The sequence below is a fragment of the Trematomus bernacchii genome, unplaced genomic scaffold, assembly GCF_902827165.1.
Source record: "Trematomus bernacchii unplaced genomic scaffold, fTreBer1.1, whole genome shotgun sequence".
In the NCBI taxonomy this organism is placed as follows: domain Eukaryota; kingdom Metazoa; phylum Chordata; class Actinopteri; order Perciformes; family Nototheniidae; genus Trematomus; species Trematomus bernacchii.
In genome coordinates this window covers 8,131,267-8,158,240 of record NW_022987821.1, presented here as the reverse complement: position 1 = coordinate 8,158,240, position 26,974 = coordinate 8,131,267, and the positions used below count along the sequence as shown (strand labels likewise).

Sequence of the window (26,974 nt, the reverse complement as noted above, 5' to 3'; positions counted from 1 at the left end):
TAATGATGTGCTTTTTGGTTGAATCCTGTGAATTAAGCATCTAATTAAAAGACACATGAGTGACTGGGATCTGAGGCTTCTTGTTTTCTTTATTACTGGTAAAAGAAGAAGAGAGGAAATTATGTTCGAAGCCTTCGGGAGAAACGCTCGCCACGGGGTGCTGCGTTTCCAAAACTGGTTATTGACCTCCATCTTGTGTGAGTAACAAGCTCCCGGGAGAAGAGGGGAACACACTTTTGTTTAATGTTTAAAGTCTTTTATCTTCAAAGAAAGGTAGAGCGCTGGATTCTGCACCTCTTGTTTTGGTGATTCATTACATTTGCCGTTTTAAAAAGACGAAGCATTTGCACTTTGACACGGCTTTGATTCTCCCAAAGTACATTCATTATTGCAAACATTTGGTGTTCCCCTGTGGTCTCTGGAGTAATACGTAAGATGTCTCTGTGCGTGGAGAACGAGCTTTAAAGTAGAGACACTACATACTGATATACACCTGAACATCAGCAGGAGAGGACTCTTTAAAGTAGAGACACTACATACTGATATACACCTGAACATCAGCAGGAGAGGACTCTTTAAAGTAGAGACACTACATACTGATATACACCTGAACATCAGCAGGAGAGGACTCTTTAAAGTAGAGACACTACATACTGATATACACCTGAACATCAGCAGGAGAGGACTCTTTAAAGTAGAGACACTACATACTGATATACACCTGAACATCAGCAGGAGAGGACTCTTTAAAGTAGAGACACTACATACTGATATACACCTGGACATCAGCAGGAGAGGACTCTTTAAAGTAGAGACACTACATACTGATATACACCTGAACATCAGCAGGAGAGGACTCTTTAAAGTAGAGACACTACATACTGATATACACCTGAACATCAGCAGGAGAGGACTCTTTAAAGTAGAGACACTACATACTGATATACACCTGAACATCAGCAGGAGAGGACTCTTTAAAGTAGAGACACTACATACTGATATACACCTGAACATCAGCAGGAGAGGACTCTTTAAAGTAGAGACACTACACACTGATATACACCTGAACATCAGCAGGAGAGGACTCTTTAAAGTAGAGACACTACACACTGATATACACCTGAACATCAGCAGGAGAGGACTCTTTAAAGTAGAGACACTACACACTGATATACACCTGAACATCAGCAGGAGAGGACTCTTTAAAGTAGAGACACTACATACTGATATACACCTGAACATCAGCAGGAGAGGACTCTTTAAAGTAGAGACACTACATACTGATATACACCTGAACATCAGCAGGAGAGGACTCTTTAAAGTAGAGACACTACATATTGATATACACCTGAACATCAGCAGGAGAGGACTCTTTAAAGTAGAGACACTACATACTGATATACACCTGAACATCAGCAGGAGAGGACTCTTTAAAGTAGAGACACTACATACTGATATACACCTGAACATCAGCAGGAGAGGACTCTTTAAAGTAGAGACACTACATACTGATATACACCTGAACATCAGCAGGAGAGGACTCTTTAAAGTAGAGACACTACACACTGATATACACCTGAACATCAGCAGGAGAGGACACTTTAAAGTAGAGACACTACATACTGAGATACACCTGAACATCAGCAGGAGAGGACTCTTTAAAGTAGAGACACTACACACTGATATACACCTGAACATCAGCAGGAGAGGACTCTTTAAAGTAGAGACACTACATACTGATATACACCTGAACATCAGCAGGAGAGGACTCTTTAAAGTAGAGACACTACATACTGATATACACCTGAACATCAGCAGGAGAGGACTCTTTAAAGTAGAGACACTACATACTGATATACACCTGAACATCAGCAGGAGAGGACTCTTTAAAGTAGAGACACTACATACTGATATACACCTGAAAATCAGCAGGAGAGGACTCTTTAAAGTAGAGACACTACATACTGATATACACCTGAACATCAGCAGGAGAGGACTCTTTAAAGTAGAGACACTACATACTGATATACACCTGAACATCAGCAGGAGAGGACTCTTTAAAGTAGAGACACTACATACTGATATACACCTGAACATAACATAACATATCTTCTTTCAAAGATGATTAAATGATTGTCTAATTAATAATGACATCACAAAGAAGTCGTAACTGATCGTCTTGAAGTCTGGATTTTACTGCCAGCTATTTTAAATCAGAAAATCCATCTCCGACAATTCCTCCAAATGACTAAAACGTGGTTCCCTGTGCCCTCTAGAATGACACATATAAATACGCGCTGCCCAAACCACTGATGCTGTCGTTTGTCTTCGGAGGGCAGTCTCAAAATCAAACATTTATTGGTTTGGAGCTGAGGTGTAAATCCATGGCAGTCTGTGTGGGCCAGCATCAATCCTTCTGAAATGCTGTTATATTGGAGCATTTATTCTACTCTACTATCCCAAACACATCATTATTAATGAAAGGACCAAAAGTAATTCACAAATATCCAAATGCTAAATTAATTTATGACACTATGGACATTTCTATTTATCCCAGGACCCAATTAAATGATCCGATAGTGTGATAAATGCTTTGGTAATTAGAGTTTGTTGTAATTACAGGGTGTGATTCAGATGGATAACCCACCAAATGAGTCAGGCTATCTGAGTCAGATCTATCTCTAGGTTAATGATATATTTCAAAATGTCACAGCCAACAACAAGCTCTAATCTAAATTAACAGATGAGAAAACAGTCGTGGAAAGCAGACATTATGGGTTAAAAATGACCAGTTTTGAAGCAACACACTGATCCGATACCGAGACAAAGCAGAGCACATATAGTATCAGTGCATATGTACTGCCATGATGTTTTATATGTGGCAGAACTGGGATGAGTTGCCTTATATCTGGGTGCGATACCAAAGAATTCAAGCACAATCCACCTGATGTACAGAAGCAGGCACACCCTCCCTCAGATGAGTTTTAGGAAAATACGACATATGTCCTTTCATCCAAAACAGACGCTTTCCTCTCATTTGATTTGTGGTTCAGGATTTGCCGTGCGTAAAGCTCAAAGGATGTGAACTCTTTCATCTGAAGCTGATGAAGCTACCATGTAATGTGTTTTCTGCACACACGAGTAGTTTCATATCGTGTCGTTGCCATCATAGCAGCCACAATGTATTTCCTTAACTGACTTTAAATGGTCTTTTGTGTAACATCATTTCACAACATCGTTAATGCAAAACTGCAATTTTGCGCTGCACACCATTAGGAGGAAATATCAGCGGATAAACACGCATTATGCAGACTGTTGATATGCAATGCTGTTGCTCACTACTTTGAATGAACCACCTGTAGTACCTCTGCAGGATGAACCCATGCTGATCTAAACTCACACACTGAGCTGAAGTCTCTGAGGCACTCTGACATTTCAGTATGAAATACATCTGGTTTGTCGAGACTCATGGAAAACTTGGAGCTAAACATCCTCCGTCTCTCCCCTCTCTCCCCTCTCTTCCTCCTCCTCCTCTTCCTCAGGGTTGTTTGTTGCGAAAGCATTTGCGGGTTGCAACAGAAACGTTAGATTAGACCCGAGGGACACAAACACCATCGCAACAGAAGCAATTTGGGCGCTGAATGAAAGAAAAATCAATTATGCCAAAACCCCTTATTAACAATTAGTGCTGGTGAGGGGGCTTTCTCCTGCTTTTGTTTTGTGCTGATTGTCTTGAGAGTGGCGTCGACAGCAGCTGGGGTTGTTTGTCCGACTATTGTCTTCAATACTGATTGTCAGCGCCTAAAGGGGGAACGTTGCCAAATATAATTTCTGGGTCTGCAAGTTTTACAGGAGACAAACTCTGGGGTCACGAGGACTTGTATTCATCGGTTCACAGTGTGTTGGTTCACTTGGTAATGAGAGACCTTTTAAAAGATGTTAATTACAGTAAATGTCACTGCACTTTGGATTTAAACCTTAACATTTCAAGTATGTTGGCATGTTAGGGTTCATTTCAAACTACAAGATATGGAGAAAAATATATGTTATAGCCTCTCGCTGTGACCAATGTGACCAATGTGAACAAAGGGTATTATTTAAAGACCCACGCCACAGTTAACTCTGAGCCGGTGTTTAATTGCACACCAATCAGAGTCAATGCACCACTAAAGAAGGTAGCCTAATGGCGCTGAATTAGAGTTGAAATAGGGTGATTCATCAGGACTTTAAGTGGACCACATACCCTCCAACGTCTATCAACTCCAAATGTTATTACAATATTCACTGGATATAAATTACTTTTCTCAATCTGATATTTCAAAGGTTCAAAAGGGCTTTATTGTCATATGCACAGCTACAGGGAAGATATGCAATGAAACACGTGGGTTATATGCAACCTCCATCAATGCAATATTAATATATATATATAAGACGTTACAAAAAACAATAGTGCAAGAAGAAACAGAGTCCATGAGATGCAACGCTGGAGTCTGGGATGGAGATTATATATCGATGGATATATTATGGTGTATTTTGGGCAATCAAATACAAAATAAAGTACCGAAAAGATTAGGCATTGTACAACTGTGAGCAACATGTCATAAAGAGGCGATTAATAATTAAATCAAAATACCTGAAAGATAATTCGTTTTTGAAGATTTTATCCATGGTATTTTTTCTGCTTCTCACAGAGCTGACCTTTCCTTTTACTCTCCGCTCATTATCACATCCCGTCTTCTAAGTAAAAGAGGCGATTAATAATTAAATCAAAATACCTGAAAGATAATTCGTTTTGAAGATTTTATCCATGGTATTTTTTCTGCTTCTCACAGAGCTGACCTTTCCTTTTACTCTCCGCTCATTATCACATCCCGTCTCTAAGTAAAAGTAAATGGTCGCCAGAAAAATAAGTAGTGGAGTAAAGTACTGATAGCAGAAAAATGTACGTAAGTATTTGTACTCCACTACTTCCACCTCTGTATATAAATAAACTCCCTTACATCCAGTCACAGCTGGTGAGGGCTGGTTTGGGCGATGATGAGCATCTGGCTTTGTCACATTATCCGAGACCTCAGGTGACCCCTGGCTCACCAAAAGGCCTGGGGGGGGGGGGGGGGTGTCGTTATGGAGCTCGGGGGGGGGGGGGCAGGAAATGAGCCGAAAAAAGGCCCCGTTGATGAACTACAAGTGAAGCGAGTTTTCACCTCATCTTTCCGTCGGCTGCCAGCCAACAGGAGCAGATGTTCGAGGCTGATTGTGTCACTGGGACGAGCCAGAGGGTGTTACTTAGAGAGAGAAAAGGTCTCATGGTCAAATGTGATTTTCGCCATGTGGTAGAAGGTAGAGCTTGTTTACATGAGTTTTAAATGTTAGCGTGAGACTCACATGCTTACGGCTGTTCGGAGTCGACAGAGAGGTACACTGTGATAAATAAGTAATCAGAAACTGGAAGTCAGTGCTTTTGGTTTCTGAACCCTACGCTCATATTTCACCAACTGGAAGGAGAAAGCCAGCATTAAAAATAATTGTAATGGGAGTCCTGCAAGGCCACCATTCGACTGAAGCCATAATGCCATGATGGTAATGCTCAAATGTCAGCTAAAGGAATAACCTGCTGCTCGAAGAATCAGCTGGAAGGCAATATAATTACACTTTTATAAAAGCTCAAGTTATGCCAGATTTATCCCCACAGTCAGGCCCAGAAATAGAGGATAATTATTGTAAAGCGCGCTGAAATATAATCATTTACTAACAGGATACGTGTTCCCATTAAAAACAAGCAGTTCTCGGTCAAGTAAACACACACGATGAGCGGAGAACATGATTTAGCATGTCAGCTAAACTGCTCTGGAATATTTATAGGGCGAGGATCTGAAAGAAAATGTAGTCGTGATGAAAGTGAAGATCAAATCGAAGTAAAAAAGCCCCGAGGCGGGACTTCCTGCTGAGAGGAAGGAGGGGAAGGAGAGGATGTGAAAGGACAGGAAGTGGTGAGAGGTTAGTGAGAAGGATGAGAAAGAGAGTGAGAGAGACCAGAAAGGTGATCACAAAGGCAATGCTTCGTCTCACAATCGCAACAGAAGTCTGCTTTCAAATGAGACGTCCAATCTCTGTCTTATTGTCAGTGACTAAATGCATCATCAAAACATATTCCTAGAGTAAATAACGTGTATATCTGCATCTTGTGGACAAAAGGCAGCTGTTTCCAGTCTCTATGGAAACAAGAGGCATCAATCTTCTAATCAAACTGTGACCTCTGAACTCTAACGAGGCGTGTTGCGCTGATGGATGAGAGGTTTCGCTGTGAGGCAGCAGCAGGTATCAGTGTCAGTTTCACCCGATATGAGAAGTGGAGTACATCCTCTAATAGGCATGGATATATATTAAAAAAGGAGTAGGAACTTCTCCTCAGATTTGCACGCAGCACGACTTAAAGATGACGTTTACAGATTGAGAAGGAGGATGAGGAACTGACTGTGAAGTTAACAGGGCGGATTTAATCACCCGCATTATAAAAGGGGCTACCGCTGTCTCCAATATCCCGCCTTGGTTTTAAAGTACATTATCAGGCGGAGACTCACCAGCCATTATTCCCACTAAATCCTCAGTGTGTCCTTTTAGTATATGGTGTGTTAGAAATACCAATTAGCTCAGAAGACTCTCTGAAGTCGAGGTGCAGATGTTTCATACTGCTTCCAGTCATATTTCAGTCAGTTTCACGAGGACAATTTGTTCTGCAAAACAAATTATAATAACGGACCTCAGGAGCGCTATAATTAAAAACACACACACTAAAACCACATGAAATCTAATAGAAAAAGACATTTGCTTGGTAATAATACGACATCTAGCTTGTTTGTTCGATTGAAACCCAAAACAATCATATTTTCTTCCAATTCCAACACAATTTGCAATCATTATTGCAATCATTTTGCAATTATAACAAATAAAGTATTGTTTAGAGCCCACCAATAATGATATTTAATTATGCAATTATTGTTAGTGAAATTAAAAGTTCCTCTGCATGCTATTTCCCTTTTCTGATTTGATGATTTTACAACATATTTGTGGATATTTTAATGGGTTTTTAGGAGGCATATTTTATTAATTTTCATATATAAGTCAAGTTTGGAGAAAGTTAATAAGTCCTTGGTCTTTTCTGATGCCTAGTTAAGTCGAACAAAAGCTGGTTTAATTTGTTTTTCATCCAGTGCTCAGTAAAAGCTCCTGCCTGCACATATTTGTGGATATTCAAATGGGTTTTTAGGAGGCATATTTTATTTATTTGTTCATAGAATTCAAGTTTGGGGAACTTTGTCTTTTCTGATGCCTAGTTTAGTTTGTTTTTCATCTCTTCCAGCACTTGGTAAAAGCTCCTAGCTGCACCTGCATGATTCATTCAGAGACAAACAGCCTTTTCTGTGCATCAGCGATTATTCCCAAACACCCCGTCACCTCTTCAGAGGGTGGACGTCTCATTTCAAAGCAGGATCCATAAAACACATTAAGTAATGGATGCCTGTGTGTCTTTCTGCCTTTGTGCGTCGCACGGTCCCCAGAAATTAAAGTAAGTTAATTTAGCGGTCTATTGAGTAGTCCATTCTATTTCCCATCACATCCCAAGGTGACGGCGTGATACACTTTCATGTTGCTTTGAAGAGAGGAAGACAAAGAGATGGCCGCTGTGCTTTCTACAGAGGTGGGAAGTAGTGGAGTACAAATACTTCGTTACTGTACTTAAGTACATGTTTCTGGTATCAGTACTTTACTCCACTACTTATTTTTCTGATGACTTTTTACTTTGACTTCTTACATGTTGAACACAAATACCTGTACTTTCTACTTCTTACATGTTGAACACAAATACCTGTACTTTCTACTTCTTACATGTTGAACTCAAATACCTGTACTTTCTACTTCTTACATGTTGAACCCAAATACCTGTACTTTCTACTTCTTACATGTTGAACACAAATACCTGTACTTTCTACTTCTCACATGTTGAACTCAAATACCTGTACTTTCTACTTCTTACATGTTGAACACAAATACCTGTACTTTCTACTTCTTACATGTTGAACACAAATACCTGTACTTTCTACTTCTTACATGTTGAACACAAATACCTGTACTTTCTACTTCTTACATGTTGAACTCAAATACCTGTACTTTCTACTTCTTACATGTTGAACACAAATACCTGTACTTTCTACTTCTTACATGTTGAACACAAATACCTGTACTTTCTACTTCTCACATGTTGAACTCAAATACCTGTACTTTCTACTTCTTACATGTTGAACACAAATACCTGTACTTTCTACTTCTTACATGTTGAACTCAAATACCTGTACTTTCTACTTCTTACATGTTGAACACAAATACCTGTACTTTCTACTTCTTACATGTTGAACACAAATACCTGTACTTTCTACTTCTTACATGTTGAACTCAAATACCTGAACTTTCTACTTCTCACATGTTGAACACAAATACCTGTACTTTCTACTTCTTACATGTTGAACTCAAATACCTGAACTTTCTACTTCTTACATGTTGAACACAAATACCTGTACTTTCTACTTCTTACATGTTGAACTCAAATACCTGAACTTTCTACTTCTTACATGTTGAACACAAATACCTGAACTTTCTACTTCTTACACTTTGAACACAAATACCTGTACTTTCTACTTCTTACATGTTGAACTCAAATACCTGAACTTTCTACTTCTTACATGTTGAACACAAATACCTGTACTTTCTACTTCTTACATGTTGAACCCAAATACCTGTACTTTCTACTTCTTACATGTTGAACACAAATACCTGTACTTTCTACTTCTTACATGTTGAACCCAAATACCTGTACTTTCTACTTCTTACATGTTGAACCCAAATACCTGTACTTTCTACTTCTTACATGTTGAACCCAAATACCTGTACTTTCTACTTCTTACATGTTGAACCCAAATACCTGTACTTTCTACTTCTCACATTTCCCAAACAGGCTGGTTCCTTTAGTTTGAATGTGTGTTTGGTGGCGTGATCATTATTATTTAGAGTCATTGCGTGCCTATTGATTTGAACACGATCCGTGTATCCATCATTTCCTGGTCTTCTCTAAAGAAGAGGGACCAATGAAAACGTTGTCATGTTGCCGTTGTTCAGCATGGAAACATTCATTAGCTAACAATGACATTATTGTTCTATTAATATAAAGGGAGGTCAGGTACTCTTTAAAACAGCTGCTAGTTATGGGTACTTTTTACTGAAGTACATTTCAAAGTTCTGTACTTCTACTTGAGTAAAGGATGTGTGTACTTCAACCATCTCTGGCTTTCTCCCACACAGCCTGCTATTACTGCCTCTCTAATCAGATTTTCCAAAAGCGAGGCTTCGACTACCTCAACGCAGCGAGAGAGGGGAAAAGACTGGAAAGCTCTCTTTGAAAAAGCAGCTGCAATAACAGTGATCAGTCCTGACAGCGGCGCATGAGTGGAGACCGCACTCACATTTGGCACGCTGCTCAAATGTCATTTCACCTTCAGTGCACACTAAAAGGTGACAGGCTTCATCTTTCCACCGTGCAGCCGGACAGGAAGTAGGTGTAGAATCAGGAGGGGGTGTGTAGGACGAAATAAATATGTATTGTAAGACGACAAGACTGAGTGACAGCCCCCAAATGGCACAGATATGTTAATAATACATAATAAATGTCACTTGGGCTGGCTCTATAATTACATAATATTAGAGCACAAGTTGTGTTGCTGATGGGATAATGAGGCAGAATCAACAGCAATAACACGTCCGATAAGAGGTCACGTAAAATCTGCGTCGAGTTCGATTGCCATTTGTGATTGTTAGCGTGGTGTCAGAGGACTCGAAATGAGCAGCGGACACACAAGAAGTTGTTATTTCTGCTTGTGAGCGCAGCACCGTGAAATGGGAAGTTGTTTTTCTTACATTCGGAGCTTCTAGTTTGGCTTCAATGAGTCAGAAACAATCCTACGCAGACACCGCTGGATGTTATTTACAAATAGTTTCATATTTATCTGCAACTGTGTGCACATTATCACCATTATGACAACAGCACAGAGTTTATTATTATTATTATTATTATTAACTAAATTGAGGGAATTAAAAAAGTGTTATCATTTCAGAGCCAAGGACAAATGAGCCTTTGTTGGCTCTCCAATCATTTAAAGTTTCCTTTGACTGAAATACAAAAAGATATTTCAACATTCATGCCAGACTGGAGCTTCATTTTGTTCAAAGACAATCTCTATTGGACCATTTGTTTCCAATAAACTACATTTGCCAATCTTTGCATATTAAAAAATCTGTACGACATCAATGTAATCTGAGTTTTTCCAATTGTAACTGTCTTGTAATATTATATTTAAACTGTACTATGCATTATTTGATTGACCTGTGCTTAAATCATGTTTTATAATTGTTTGTGTGAGAGAGATGATGCAATGTTTGTCGTGTTTTGTTGATTGTTATGTAGCTAAAATCTGGCATAATTCATCTCTTCTCTTTTCTGAGATGAATGTATTTGTATGCATGGTCCTCTTTACGAAGGTGCCCATGAAGCCTCGTGAGCAATTTCTTAGAACAAATAACCCGCAAGACGTCTTCTTTCTACACCGAGATGTCGTAGCAATAGAGAGATCTTCCTGAGGAGGATGAAGAGGGGAGAAGCTGCCCACAGACTCCTTGATCTTCACATCAAAATATCCCTGAACCTTCACAGGAAGTTACCGCCGACTTCCAATTCCTACATCTCTCAAAGAACTGGGAGCTTTTTCCCCTTTGAAGAAATGATCCAATCTCCCACTGCAAAGGATCCACAAGCAAGAAGCTGACCCTATTCTTTCACAAGTGTTATTCATAGAGAGTTGGCTTTTATATTGGGTTTCATCCTGAGCCAATTCTCAGGAAACTTTCAGGACACTTTGAGTGGATTTGTCGCCATGGATTATCTGTGAAATTCCTACACACTTAGTGAAATAAACAACTAACTCACATTGTTCTGGTTTCAGGTTACACTGAAAAGCAAGAAATATGTTTTTGGTTTCAGACACTCTGTTTAACCTCTATCCGACTCAAAGAGCAATGAACATCTTTTCATATTATTCCCTGTAAGTGATTGATACAGGGACAATGAGATAAGGGGGGAGGTATCAATCATCATTTGAGGAAGGTCATTGGTGTGCATACTCAAACCTTTCTATCTTTAAATCCAACGTCCAGTCATCTTTGCACGTCTGGACAATAAGGTCAAAAGACCGTGATGAGGCAGGAACATTAATTAAGCCGACCTTCAAAATGATTATTCTTAAACGGGGCTTTTTACTTGTTCTTTAACACCGTCATATTGTGTAATCCTATTGATTATGACTTCTTAATGAGTTTGACCTGCTGGGTATCACATTAATGTGCAGTCAGGGAATTCAATTAAGACCAGTGCTGCAGGAAGTGTCTGACGGGCGGGAAACAGTAGCCTCTTGCTCCTAATAACTAACTTACACTGTTATGGTCTTATCTAGAATTTGCTGCACTGACAACGTGTTGCCTCTTCATTATTTGCCGTATCCTGGCACAGATGCATTAGCTGCGCTCTGGTTTATGCAACAAATTCAACCTTTAAAGTGATTAGAACTTGGATCAAAAGTTACAAAACATGTGGTAGTTTTCTCCTATTATGTACTTCTAACTTTATCAGACATTAAACATTTGTTTTTTGCTTTAAAAATGGACAGCAAACGATAAAGCCAAGAGTCAGATTTATGACAGAAAGACAGATTGATGATTTAATATTGTATACATTAAATGTTTCTTAATTCAATCGAGATGCTCTTTACGGATAACAATGGTTCCCTTTTGCAACCCTAGTTCTATTAGCTTAAGTGTTTTTGGGTAGGCTCGTCCTGATTGGCCGGCTACGTTTATGTAATGCAAATTCAGTGGTGTGTTATTATTGGGGTTATTGAGTTAGGACATATCTGAATTTTGGGCATTATTACAAAAAGCCTCTTACTGGAACTCTGCCTTATAAACAGTCCTGCTCACGTATTGCCATTATTGTTCAAAATTAACCAAAATTAGAGTTATTATCCTCCTATCATCAAACTACATGACACATTAAGTCAAGATCTAAGACACAGAGAGTCAGGAGATAATTGCACGAGCCCTTTAATCTCGCTGCACTTCTCTCATCTTTTCTTTCCACCTTGAACATCATTTCATGCATTCATCTAAAACTAATCCACTACTGTCAAACTAGATAACCACATTTACAATAAGCTCTTTGTACACCTGCATCTACAGACTATCCACAACATGCAAAGGCTCACCTTGTTCCCTTTCCACAAAAGCAGTCTCGTTGCATCATCACATTTTTTTAAAAATCATGACGTGCTGATTCAGAAATCGCGGCAGTCGTCCTATCACCGATCTGAATATAGATACTTCTTCTTGGCTGCATGCATCCCCTTTGAAAGTCTTATGCATATTCATTAGCTGTGATATCCACCAGAAGGTTATTATCCCTAAATGTCACTCTGTAATTAATGAATCCTGTCTGCTGGTGGCTCTCCCTGTTGCTCATTAACGAGCCAAGTCTAGCTGATTGTATTCATATTCACAAATGTCCAAATATATACGGCTCTATTTTGGATTCATATGCTAGAATATTCCACTTCATTAGCAGCAGAAAATCGCCGCAGGGCCGTTTGACGGGAGGATCTGGAGGTGATTCTCCTGTCAGCCGTGAGCACAGGATCCCATGTGTGTGGTTTTTTTGGGTTGTTAGAGTAATGAGCACATGGCTGCAGAGTCAGAAAGCGGGGGACATCTTGTTCGAGGAGGCAAAGTTGACTCCCACTGCAACGAGAATCACCTTGGATAGCTAATGCGGTCCAAGGAGACAATTATGGGGGTAATTGTGTGGTGTTTAGCCAATTGATTTTTAAAGCTATCCCAGAGGCACAACTATTACTGTTGCTTTGAGTTTTAATAAAAATCCAATATGAATTTGCAAAAAGCCGAGATGCACATTAGGCTGATAGAGAAGAATACCACGGCTCACAAATGGCTCGCAAATAGCTTGACATTTACCCTGCCATGGACTCAATTATCGGTGGGAATGTTATCCTTAGGCTCTGCTCAGTTATGCATGGTGCTTTTCTGCAAATGTAATAATATATATAGGCTTTAAGGGACACATGTTCGGCTGATATGTGGCCGAAATGTGTGCTTAGCTGGACGGCTTAGCGCTACGACAGATAGCATCATAATTGAATGCTCACACGTCAAATCCCCCGACATCGGCCGGGTGTGAAGTGTTCTTCAGCAAAAAATACTAAACCCCTTCTCACACACTGTCACTTATGATAGTAATAATGTATAAAACCTAAATGTAAATTGAACAACTTAAGCAGAGGACTTCTTTTGTGTGCTTCTGATTCTTTACATTCAACTACAATCCCCAGAAGATGGAGGAGAGTTAACTGGTTTGCTCGCTGGGTGGTGTCTGAATGTGATGGGAAAGATTTGATATGAGACACGGGGGAATAAAGATTGCAGAATGTGCTTTAAGTTATTACAATTGATCCTCGATAGGTATTCTATATCTTCTTTTAAGCCCTCAGGTAAGTCAAACGTCTCATAGTTGGTACTTTAGGCAGGAGCTAAAGGCTAAAGGCTAATATAAGACGGTTAACATTTGCCAAATATCCCTAATCACAAAGTACAGCAGAGGCGGATGGGGATGCAAAACTGAAGTATCATATATTATGTTCATCACCTGCAAGACCACATACATACAAGGCTTCAAACCTTTAGTTCACAACCAATAGCTGAACGTCCAGTGTCTACATCCACAAATAAATCCATCAGTTGCTGAAATGTTTTGATATACACCGACAACACCCATGAAACACAATGGATATGTCTCCAAATCCATCCATCCATCCATCCATCCATCCATCCATCCATCTATCTATCCATCTATCTATCTAAACAGGAATATATCTGACCACAAACACAATGGATATGTCTCCAAATCCCACATTGGAAGAGATTTGACATGATGTTAGTTGTATTAAATACAAAGTCATACCTTTGGCTGCTTGCATGCATCCTGCTGTCTGCAGTCAGGGAGGATTTCTCTGCTATCTGGAGATGGCAGGCTTCTCCTAGCAGACATTTTGAATATAATTAATAATGTCTTTCCTTTTATCAAATCTGAGTACATCGGATTATCTCCAAACACTGTCACTAAGCGTAATCATCAATTATCGAGGCCGTTTAGTCTGAGAAAAATAACTTTTAACGTTTTCTCTGCTCATTAATCCTAAAAAGCACTGATGAGCTGATATTAGCCATCTTTAATCAAGCTGTGTGGCTTATTTAATGTTCAAACAAGTGTGAAACTGTCTTTCACATTAAAGACAGTCCATCTCATCTCATGTTTTGAATGAATGTTAAATAAACTGTCTGCAACAAATACTGTCTTTTTATCAACTAGCTCTCTTTAAGATAGCAAGCTAAACACCTAGGGTCATAGTTAAGGTTGCACAAGGCATATTAAGATGGTCAAATATATATATTTAACATAGTTTACCTGAAAGATGGTTTGTTTTGAAGTCACACTGGAGCAGCTTGTCAAAAGGAGCATGCTTCCTGGAATGGGCGGGACTTCCTGTTGTAACAGGATGTCAGGGTCATTTAAAGACGTGTAGTATTTTGGATCCTGTTGTATTTTTTACTTTTTATTTTAATTATCCAGAATATTTGATATTGTTTTGTTTATATTTTTTATATTTGATATAATATTTTTCATTTTTTTATTTGAATTTGAGTTGTTAGTTCTCTTTTACCACTTTTTAAAGTATTTTAATTATTGCATTATAAAGTCTGAACATCTATCCATCTATCTATCTATCTATCTATCTATCTATCTATCTATCTATCTATCTATCTATCTATCTATCCATCCATTTTAGCAATCAAGAAGTGGAAGACCATGCCCACAACACACACACACACACACACACACACACACACACACACACACACACACACACACACACACACACACACACACACACACACACACACACACACACACACACACACACACACACACACACACACACACACAGACTTCAAAGCTGACTCCCCCCTCTCTTTTGCAGAAACAGCAAATGTCATTACTTTACATAATCATAGTTTCATATCAACATCATCTCAGGAAAGCAATAGATACAGTTTGTTAAGTGGCATTTATTTTCACTTTTGTAAACATCTTCTTCTTGTTTCCAACTCGGTTTATGAGCTGCTTGGTTCTTGCAACAGTCCCTCAACATATTCGAAACTTATCAACGTAATTAACTACCATTTCCTGGACTCTACACTGATGTATTTCTACATAAATAAGCATGAAAAATACTCCAGTTTCAAGCTGTCAAACAGTACAGTAGCCCAAACAAAGCCAAGCCATGTTGGTTCTGTTTTAATTATGCAAATGTGTATCCAACTCTTGTTACTCAATATGTTTCCCACAACTGCTTCTTCAAAAGCAAAGTAGTTACAACATTTAGAAAACATTAAACTAAGCATCATTATTTGATAATGCCTCGCTGTGAAGGAGTATCCGAGGGGGAATCTTAACTTTAAACTCAGCCAGCGGCAGGCCTTTTCTCTACTTTACTCACTTCATTTGATGTGGAGGAAAGAGGAGAAACCCCATAGATAAGTAGTATTATTAAAATGGGTAGTAAATATTCTCTTTTCCTCTGAAAGGGGAGGTAATCTGTATTCCTGACGAAGCATACCTGCAGTGAAATCTGAATTGAACATACATCACAGGCTGCATTCAGGTGAGAAATAATAGCCCGGCGATGAATTATTTAGATATATAACTGTGTATTACTTAATTGCTGGCATAAATCCATTTATTGTGATTTGGTTCCAGCGAGCAAAGAAATGAAACGTCTTTATTGCACGAGGAAGTGTCCTTTCATCCGGCACAAAAAGGTATTTCACAGCTCAGCTGAACATGCACCGACTCAATTACTCTCCTGTAGCTGTGAGCTTTGTAATGAAAGAATCCTGAATCACAGCACACAGATAAAGTGACCAGCGGACGTGACTTCTTCAAGATTCACAGCCTAATGTATTTATCTGTGAATATCAAAAGACACCTCATGCGTTCCTCTGGCACTGCATCACCTTGAAAGAGTTACAAGCTGAAGTCATTTAGGCCGATCCCCTTGGAGAAACCTCCCGGTGTGTCCTTGACAGAAAGTGCTCATTTTTCATCTGAAACGTGTCTCAGGTCCCTCCAGAGTTCAGAGACAGCATGAGCTGCTTCATCGCTTCATGTTTAGTTGCTGTTAATAATAAAAATAGAGGCGTTTCGTTGAATTCCACAGCTAAACACCTGAGCTCTGTTAAGCGCCTCGATAAACATTCATCTGTTTGTCCGTCTTTCTGTCTGTCCATCTGTCCGTCTGTCTGTCTATCTGTCTGTCTACCTATCTGTCTATCTGTCTGTCCGTCCGTCCGTCTGTCTATCTATCCATCTATCCACCTATCTACCTATCTACCTATCTGTCTGTCTGTCTGTCTATCTATCTATCTATCTATCTATCTATCTATCTATCTATCTATCTATCTATCCACCTATCTACCTATCTACCTATCTGTCTGTCTGTCTGTCTATCTATCTATCTATCTATCTATCTATCTATCTATCTATCTACCTATCTATCTACCTATCTACCTATCTACCTATCTGTCTGTCTGTCTGTCTGTCCGTCCGTCCGTCTATCCGTCTATCTACCTATCTACCTATCTATCTATCTATCTATCTATCTATCTACATATCTACCTATCTACCTATCTGTCTGTCTGTGTGTGTGTGTCTGTCTGTCTGTCTGTCTGTCTGTCTGTCTGTCTACCTATCTGTCTATCTGTCTGTCCGTCCGTCCGTCCGTCCGTCTGTCTATCTATCCATCTATCTACCTATCTACCTATCTGTCTGTCTGTCTATCTATCTATCTATCTACCTATCTACATATCTACCTATCTGTCTGTGTGTGTGTCTGTCTGTCTGTCTGTCTGTCTGTCTGTCCATCCGTCCATCCATCTATCCATCTATCTATCTATCTATCTATCTATTTGTATTATATTTGTATTTTATTATATATGTTGCATTGTTGGAGGAGCAGAATCATTTCATTACATTTCACAGTATGTGCATATGACTATAAAACCGTTGAATCTTTTGAATTTGAATTTATTTATGTGTCTGCTCCATGTTGTTCAGCGCTGTGTTCCCCCTGAAAGCCAATTTAAGAAGCGTGTGACACTGATTTATAAAACATCAGTCAGCTACTTCTTGATTATATTAAGGATGCTCGGCCAGCCTCTCCTCTCCTGCCGGTTAATAAGGTTATATTGAGTTTGACAGATGTGAAAGCAGGAGGAGCGTTATGGCACATTCAGCTGTAGCTCCAAATGAACCAGGACGTGAGGCTGAAATGCTAAGTGATGCTTCTTTTGCTGAACTAAAATCTTAATGATAGAAGTACTGACAGGAAACTGCTGAAAAGTCACTTTGAGGCACGCTTCAACTCCTCTGCTGGCTAATCTTGATGGAGCTGCTCTGCTTTTAGCATCTACTTTAAACATTAGCATGCATACAGCCTGCAAAATATTCAGATTCATGCAATATATATAGCTTAATGTACAACAGGGGTGTCCAAACCTTTTTCACCGAGGGCCACATACAGAAAAGGGCTGGGCCACTCACTAGAGGTGAGACATATTGCTTCATAAGTTAAGTTATAAGTCGGCCAAATCAATCAAATGTAAGTAAATTATGCTGATTCAAAATGGTCCGCGGGCCGCATTTGGCCCCCGGGCCGTAGTTTGGACACCCCTGATGTACAACCTACCTATCAGAAATGGTGGGTAATTTAAGGGCAGATCTGTATCCATCAAATAAATCCTATTTCGATTTTAAGAGTGCACACAAGGACACCATGTGTGTGTTTCTGTGCAGGGATTGAAGCAGAACGGGGAGTGAAATCTCATGATCCTCCATCTTAAAGGGACCCTGTGGAGGATTGGAAGACTAGTGCCGATATGGCGCTGTGTTTTTTTTTGGTTGCCAGACCTTTGTTAATTTCCCACGAAAACACCACACTCTGAAAAATAAAGTAATATGGAACTCTGGTGAAGCTTTTCAACTCAGCTGGACGTGGTGAGAAGTGCAACTCAGGTACAAACTTTCACAATACTTTTCTGTCGTGATTCATTTATTGTATTTGAATCTGAGAATAAGTGCAACTACAATTCACACACACACACACACACACACACACACACACACACACACACACACACACACACACACACACACACACACACACACACACACACACACCTGCTGGGAGAGTCTGAAATCAGCAGATTAAGGAAGTGGAAGCTTTCCAAAAAAGCTCTCAGCTGGATTTGCTCATGAGGTTTGAGTTGGAAGACGCTCCGCTGCCTTGCTTGTAGGCAAAGGTTTTAAAAAACGTATTTTAGTGGGCGTCTCACTTAGGAATTCTGCAAGCAAGGAGTCATTAAAGTGCATGCATGGAAACTTCCACAATGGCAGGGAGGCCTCTTCCCAAACTTCTTCTTGTAGTTTGGATGAAGGTGCTGTCAGGGAACAGTATCACGGGAGGCTTCTGCAAACGGAAAGATTAGAGGAGGAATATTACCTGAAGGCTTATCTTCCCACGAGACTTCAATACTCCAAAACACACTGTTTGCTGACGTGTGTATGTGTGTGTGTGTGTGTGTGTGTGTGTGTGTGTGTGTGTGTGTGTGAGCATTTTTTCCAGTGCAGTCTAACGTGACAAACTGTGGGATGGCGTCTGTTATGAGCGGTCAGAAAAATCAACGCGCATCCACATTGATGATCAGATATCGCCGTTTATTTAAAGAAAAACTGACAAAATACTAAACAAAACTCTAAACTCTTAAAGGCGTGTGGCGTAGTGGAGTTGTGCGTTGGTGTTGGGATCAGGGGGTCACAGGTTCAAACCCCACTGCAGTCAGCATGTCGTTGTGTCCCTCAGACACTTCACCCCAAATTGCTCCGGGGGGGGGGGTTGCCCACAGTATTGAGTATGTAAGTCGGTTCGGATAAAAGCGTCTAACAAGTAATTAAACAAGATTCCAAGCCATACGGCGTATATCTTGGGTACATTTTCTCATCCACCAACACCACGCCTATGTGACGTCATCATAAAAAACCATTGATAGTCGGCATCAATCTAAACAATAATACATAAAACATAATATACAAACCATTCATAATATTTCATTATAACTATAAATAAGATAGCAATGCTAAATCAGCTTCACTGCGATTGTTCGACTCATCCCCACCTCCCAGAGGAGCCGATACCCTCCTCTCTGCATCTCTTCTTCCAAATGAGACTCTGTGTTTGATGTGCAGACTCACTTTGAGCCCCGGTGGGAGACCGAGTTAAAGTTTGTTCCCCTTGTTAACAGAGGCCCGCTGCTTTCCCTCTCGTGGGATGGAGGCGTCTGAGAAAACGTTATCTGCTGTCTTTAAATGAGAGCAGAGAGGGCGCCGCTTTGTTAGGGAACACTGGGGCTCCCTCATGCTATTCACAATTGTTTTAATTCCTCCTTTGAGCAGAGCTTCTCCGTCTCTCTGCTTTTTATCATTAAAGCACTTCCACTGTTTCAAGGAAAGGGAGGACAGATTTAGATGCTACGCCGTTAGCATTGGAAACGGGAGCTTTAGGAATGACCTGGATGGAAATAGCACTGTCGATTTCAATGGTGAACAAATGAAAAGATACTTAAGTTGTGTCTTTGTGGAGAAGCATACTTCTGCAGCAAGGCCTACAATACAGAGGATTTCAATTAAATGTTCACACGGTAAGTATCAGTATCTTTCCTCCCCGTAGTGGTCACATTACCTCATTTGAAGTATTTCATTCAATGCTCGTTTCTACTCTATCTACCTCATCTCTACCTCAGTTTTTTCCGTCAGTCACACTTATGACGTACGCTCTTGACTTATTTCTAGACGTGATGCACTTATGCTAATACTGGCCACAAGAGGCAATAGTTAAACACTACCTCATGCTCTTAATAAGACAATAGAAGCATTATTTGTTCCCTAATAACAGATTAGCATCAGGCTAACCCAGTCCTTATGCTAAGCTAACTTTGCTTTACTGTACAGGCATGAGATTGCGATCATTCTATCTCACGCTCAGTAAGAAAAGTGACTTCAATCGCGTCTCAAGGATCATCTTGAAAAATGGGAGTGCTTTTGAATAAAATAAATAAGACACATTTTTAGGGAACGTTATTACCTTTGATGGGAGCACACAAATACTTTTACATGAGCTGGAGAGCCAGTAAAAGAAATCAAACAACACACAGCAACGTGTCACTCTCTTCTACCAGGACATGTTTATTTACAGCGGCCAATGACAGGAGTCACAAGTGTTCCACAGGTACGTACAGAGAGACATCAATAGTTCCCACTTCCTGCACAAAGCACACTCAGCAGGGAGAGGGGGGGGGGGGGGGGGGGGGACGGGGACACACACTGTACACTGAGCTCAAACACACCTGTTTTACCCCCTACAGAAAAAGGACCATGGAGGAGGAGACGGAGGATGAGAGAGGGTTTTTTTTTAAGACTCATATTCAAATACAAAAGAACATGTACAAATCGTATAGCCTCCAGGCACTGTGCTCCCATATTTACAGTCATCGTAACAGGCAGCGAACCTCTCCATGGTACGACCGTCTTTTTGAGATATGCAGGTACAAGAAAGCCTATGAGGTCTGAGATAAAAAGCAGTGAGTGTGAGGGGAATGAATCACTGTCGAGAACTACATCATCTAGTTTTACCGATCTGTGCACGCTCTGAAACTTGGTCATTGCATCTTGTACGACTTGCACGATGCATGGAAAACAAAGAGTGTACTCCATAATACACTAAAATAAATACATAATAAAACAAGGAATACATTAGAACAACATAACGTCCAGAATAGCAAGGTATTGATTCTTTAATTTAGCTTATGACGGGAAACTCTTTATTCTGAAAAATCTTAATGTGCACACACTCAGAGAGATGACTTACTGTACGTGTAGATACATTCAACAGACATACATGCAACCTGATTCATGTACACACACACACACACACACACACACACACACACACACACACACACACACACACACACACACACACACACACACACACACACACACACACACACACACACACACACACACACACACACACACACACACACACACACACACACACACACACACTACACACACACACACACACACACACACACACACACCCCACACACACACACACACACACACGTCCTAGGTAGTTAACCTCGTCCGTTTCAGTCCAGTGTCGTCAACTACAATCCACAATCCTAAGACTACATTTCCCAGAATTCACAGCACCACAATAAAATGCAATCTTCTGACACATTCTGTGGTGACAAAGCAGCACGATGAAAAACTCATTTGAAGAGGCATTGGGCCACGAAGGGGGGGGGGGGGAAACGAAAATAGAGAAGGCACACTAATGCCGTAATTACTGTCTCCATTGAAATAGCCTTAGGACATGGAAAGCAAATGACTTGAAAAAGCAATATTATACCATCACTGAACTTCTGACCAAAAGCACAACAGAGGAAGAAAATAAACAATAAAACAGCTTTTTCATCTGAGGGGCGTTCACAAAAAAAGCCATACCTGTTGCATTTTGAAAAAAGACACATCATTTAGGGTATATTTACATAAAAGCTCTGTAAAATATTCTTTTTTTTCCACCTATGTACAACACATGACAACATCAGAGAGAGTAGCGGATCAGACCGACAACCAAAAGTATTTTTCTCAAAAATGGAGGCAGATCTGAGACAGGAATGAATAAAGAAATCAATATAAAAAATCAACATGTCGATGTATTTCTCGTCAGCAGACCTTTTTCTCGTTTGTTCCCATGCCTTAACATTCACCCAGCAACTATTACATGACGCCAGGATACTTTCAACGCTGTTTGAACATGAACAAAACATCCAGTGTCAATATAAAAGGCTTTGCTAACAGTGTGCTCTTAGCCCTTCAGAAAGCATTATTCCTGAAATATAAAGACCAAATTCATCATAATAATTAACCCCCTAGGTCCTGTTTGAAATGTAGAGGAACAAATGCCTCCTGTAACATTTACCTGAACCAATCAAACCCCATTTTAGCTAGCTGGAAACACAATGCCTCAGCGTTTGCCGCACACATTGCCGGGCTATCACAAGGCATACAAAGGCTGCTGTAGTCTAACACTCAGGCATGGAAACAGGCGATTAAATAATAATAATAATAATCCCGCGGTGAGGGTCGAACAATGCACTCGCTGTGAGAAAACTAAAAAGCAGGAGCATTGTGTAAGAAGTCATAAAGAGGGATGCATAATTTACTTATGGTAGTCTTATATGGGCTGTAAAACAAAACGTACTTATGATACCAACAAAATACAATCATTGACAGCCTTCGCCATGTTTTTTAAGAACATGATACATTTATCACTCAGGGTGTCTAAAAAGGTTGACCCTTCCTCGCTATTTTCTCCCTATTATTTGTATTTACACATGCCTGTCACTGGGGCATTGTTATAAACAGATATGGTGTTTTACTCCACTTTTTTCTCTGGGTTTTGGTCTTGTGATCCGAATGTTCTTTTGGTCGCCACCCCCTCTTTTTACGCTTTGCTGTCGTCGAGCTTTGTGTGGATGAAGTTGTCACCGTGCACTTTGATTTCAATCATATCCGGCTTGAGAGACTCTTTTCCATTTTCTTCCTTCAGCGGTAGTTTCCTGTGGGGAGAAAGAAAGAGAAATGAATTCAAAATCCACACGACCCATGCATCACTACTGCAATTACAAAGCACATTTACAATGAATGTGAATGGACTGCAGTGACCACCTATGGGATGTCTTTGTATGAAGCAGGCACATATAATGGTGTTCTCCACATAATGTGTACTCTCCACTTTAGAGACAGCCAGTAATCACCTTTCAGACCTCTGTGTGCACCCTTTGGGATTAATAAAGCTGCATTTAATTGAAGTGAAAAGGCAGCAGGGATATTAAATATAAAAAGCCTACGCAAGGCTGCACAGGCATTCAGAAATACACGTTTCTCATGCTCCATGTGACCTGGATAGCTGGACACCCCGTGGATAAATCTCACTTGATTTTGCAGGATTCTCTACGGAAAGAACATGGATTTGCTGACTTTTAGCACCAGATAAGACTTGTTTTCTGTCGATATTAGAGCAAAACCACAGTCCTTTTCCCTAAAAAGGACCTCTTAAGCTCATTTCCAGGTCCATATGTCTATGTTGTGCCTCCACTGTGACATGTATACTTGCTTTAATGTTCAATGTTAGTCTGATATATTGGATCTTGACCAATACGATGGACAACAAGTCAGGATATCTTTCATTTTCAGTTCAAACGTAATGAAAGTGCAATATTAAATCACCAGAGGGAACGGGACGTATTTTAGAAGTTACCTGCAAACACATTTAGTGATTTCATGCTCTCAGTGTGACATTTGATCAAAAAGACTCATTCAGAGCATCATGGGTGTCTTCTCCGTCCTCTCTGCTCACTTTTGCTGTGCTCTCATTTCTCTGCCAACATACAGTAGACCTGAATAACATCCTCTCAGCGCTGGCACACCTCCCATTTGCTTTTGATTTGAGTCATTTCAAGGTAGAGAAAAAAAAGCGAGATAGAATATACGGTGGAGTGTCATAAAGCAGCAGCCGTTTGATTGGCCGACAGCCTCCCTCTCCTCTCTTCCTCCATGAGTTTAGTGTCAAGTATTTCATCAGAGGGACGTAACGGCTTTGTCTTTCTGATCATGTGGAAACAAGATAAATGCGTTTCCATCGATGTGATGTGTGAGAGCTTTTATCTGCATCAAAAAAACCATACGATACAGAAAAAAACACCTTATCTTAATGCAAACTGAGAATAATGCAGTGACATAATGGGACTTAAATAGGGGCTTTATACAAGGTATGTGAAGACCCAAATTAATATTCAAATCGTACTGTTTTAAGACATTTAAAAATGGATAATCCTCCTTACATGCTATCACAGGTGGCTCGTTCTTTGCATGCTATGTCGTAATATTTAATGCCTTTGTGTGTCTACAAATCCATTTTATAGCACATTTCGTCCCACCTAACCCTCCTTATTGACATCCCAACAGAGACATATTCATTGTAGGAATATGAACCGTGCCTTGACCCGTGTGAAATGAACAGCTGTCTATCTTTTGTCGTTTCATTTTGGAAAATAGAGTTGAATTTACAGCGAGGGACGTCTCGAGGCAATTTGTCCCTCAGCAGAAAGTTGCTCCCACGCCTAAACAACAAAAGACCCAGACAACAATAAACAGTGAAAGTGCAAAATATGAGGAAAAATATCGAGCTGCCGGTTTTTTTTTTACACATCAAAGCTTTCTAAATCCTTTCTTCTTCGCTGCATCTCGTGGGATTGGAGTTTAATAAGGGAAATCAATGAGGAAGCCTCGCTGTCCCTCATGTTCAACGTGGGTTTTACAGCTCCATCAAGACAACTGGAACAAGGCATCGGGTCAGGATGATCTGTGCTGGTATTAGCAAACTGTAGCTCAGCGATGCTCATTTCCTGGGTTCCTATTTGGTTCAAACTCCTGTTAATCATTCAGGATCCTCACCTTGCACATAAAACATCCATCCATCGCTGCATTTTGACACCGCGTTCTGCACCGTCCCCCCTTATCAGACATTAAACTGGAAATCATTTGCATTTTCAAGGTTTTTTTTCAGGCACAAACTGCAAAACCGAGCAACTGAATATATGATATGAAATGTCTTTGGATGGCTTTTATATTATTCATTAAGTAGAATTTGGATTTCAGCTTAAAAATAATCTTTATTGACATTTAATCCAATAGTTAATAAGAATCAGATAGTATCGTATCTTTACTCGTTCAATAACGTCTTTATATCCTCATTATTCCTCTACTTAAAGGTCCCATGTCATGCTTTTCCGGTTATCACCCGTCCCCTTGTGTGTTATGAAGCTTCTGCATGTGAACGGTCTGCAGAGTCACAAACCCTCAAAGTACACCCTGTAGCGAGTAAAGCTCTAACACAGAGAAGACCTGTCTATGCTGCCCCTGAACGCCTCGTTGGACATTTCTCTTTTTCTTCCTGGGTACAGTGACGTGCCCATACCCAAATGGACCAATCCGTGGAGCCGTTACGTTACTTCCACACACACACACACACACACACACACACACACACACACACACACACACACACACACACACACACACACACACACACACACACACACACACACACACACACACACACACACACACACACACACACACACACACACACACACACACACACACACACACACACACACACACACACACACACACACACACACACACACACACACACACACACACACACACACACACACACACACACACACACACAATCTTTTCTCAGCCGATTTCTCCTCCCTGAGACGGCGGGACGCGGCGAGGCTGCGGGTGTGTGTGTGTGTTCGGGCTGGGTTTCGCTGTCTCGCAGACGGCCACTGGGCTCACAGGGAGGGGGGGGCAGGAGCTCCAACAAGCCGTGTAGGACAGAGAGTGAACACACATACTATACAGAGATGCTGTCTGAGAAACCAATGTGAGTTTGGAACATTGAACAATGTCAATCTATTCTAGTAGACCTCAACAATGGAACTATGATCAGTAGAAATGACATGGGACCTTTAAAGGCTTTTTATTGCCATATTGTCAGTTAATGCAGATTTGTATTGCATTAACAGTGTATAGTCCATTTTAAAGGCACTTTACGTCACTAGATGTGCTCCTGAATGTAAAGCAGTCGCTCTGCATGCGTCTCAGCCCAAATATTGCAAAAAGGCCAGAGGGGGCTCCCATTGGTCGATTGGTGGGTGTTGGAGCCAATTTCATGTCCCATTAGCTCCATGCAAACGCAGATTGGACTTATGTTCACATGGGGAAGCTTCTCCCAACATATGGGAAGTAGCCAGCAAAGCATTCACTGATCCAACATGTAGAGTTGGTCTTTGAAAACACTGGGGAAGGAACGCTAGTGACCTGAACACATGGTTCTTTACTCACTGTGTCACTGAACAGATTCCCTTTATTTTAAATCATGAGGAGATGTTCGATCCTCTGTGTTTTCTACACTCAAAGTACATTTTTCCCCCTTCTTATCTTATCTCTAATGTGCAAAAGGTCTTTATTTTCCTCAATCTGAACTTTGGAGACCATTGACATGCACACAAACCTAAATGACCCACGAGAGGAAAGGGAAAACAAACCATATATAGGGATAAATGAAATGTTATCTCTACAGGCAGCTGTTCAAATCACATGTTTTTAACTGTCTCTATGATAATCGATCTTTGTCCTTTAAGGCATGTAACGCTATGGAGCGAGAAGGAAATATCTACTGTAATCCCCACATGCTAGAGTCGTCTTGGAAACGCAACGATCAATAAAAACAATATATTTTCTTCCCGTTAGCTTCTCCTAGAGAGTTAACCTTGAACAGTTTTCTGTCCTGTATGTTTCTGTTGTTCCTCGGGCTGTACTCTCTGCATGATGCCGGTCACACTCCAGTGATACTGTCTCATATCTGATGCTGATTCCCAGAGGCAAACCAAACATGGTGAATAACTAAAGAGTCAGGAGATCATGGATTTGGTGAGCGCTGACTTTTTCTATGTGGAGCCTCTACTGTGACATGCTTACTTGCTTTAA

At 40.3% G+C, this 26,974-nt stretch overlaps 1 protein-coding gene and 1 long non-coding RNA gene across 2 annotated transcripts in view; both read right to left on the bottom strand.

The window, feature by feature from the left end:
* The window catches only part of LOC117499187, a 68,627-nt gene extending 53,915 nt beyond the window's left edge, over window positions 1-14,712 (bottom strand). Inside the window, exons 1-2 of the long non-coding RNA XR_004557679.1 lie at window positions 14,633-14,712; window positions 14,129-14,204 (exon numbers count right to left, since the gene is read on the bottom strand). This is a non-coding gene — a long non-coding RNA (uncharacterized LOC117499187). The remainder of the gene's footprint in view (window positions 1-14,128; window positions 14,205-14,632) is intronic.
* Window positions 14,713-21,471: 6,759 nt separating this feature from the next.
* Window positions 21,472-26,974, bottom strand: part of LOC117498875 (neural cell adhesion molecule 2-like) — a 78,580-nt gene continuing 73,077 nt past the window's right edge. Inside the window, exon 15 of the mRNA XM_034151033.1 lies at window positions 21,472-22,968. Coding sequence (XP_034006924.1) covers window positions 22,854-22,968 — 115 coding nt within the window. The 3' untranslated portion in view covers window positions 21,472-22,853. The remainder of the gene's footprint in view (window positions 22,969-26,974) is intronic.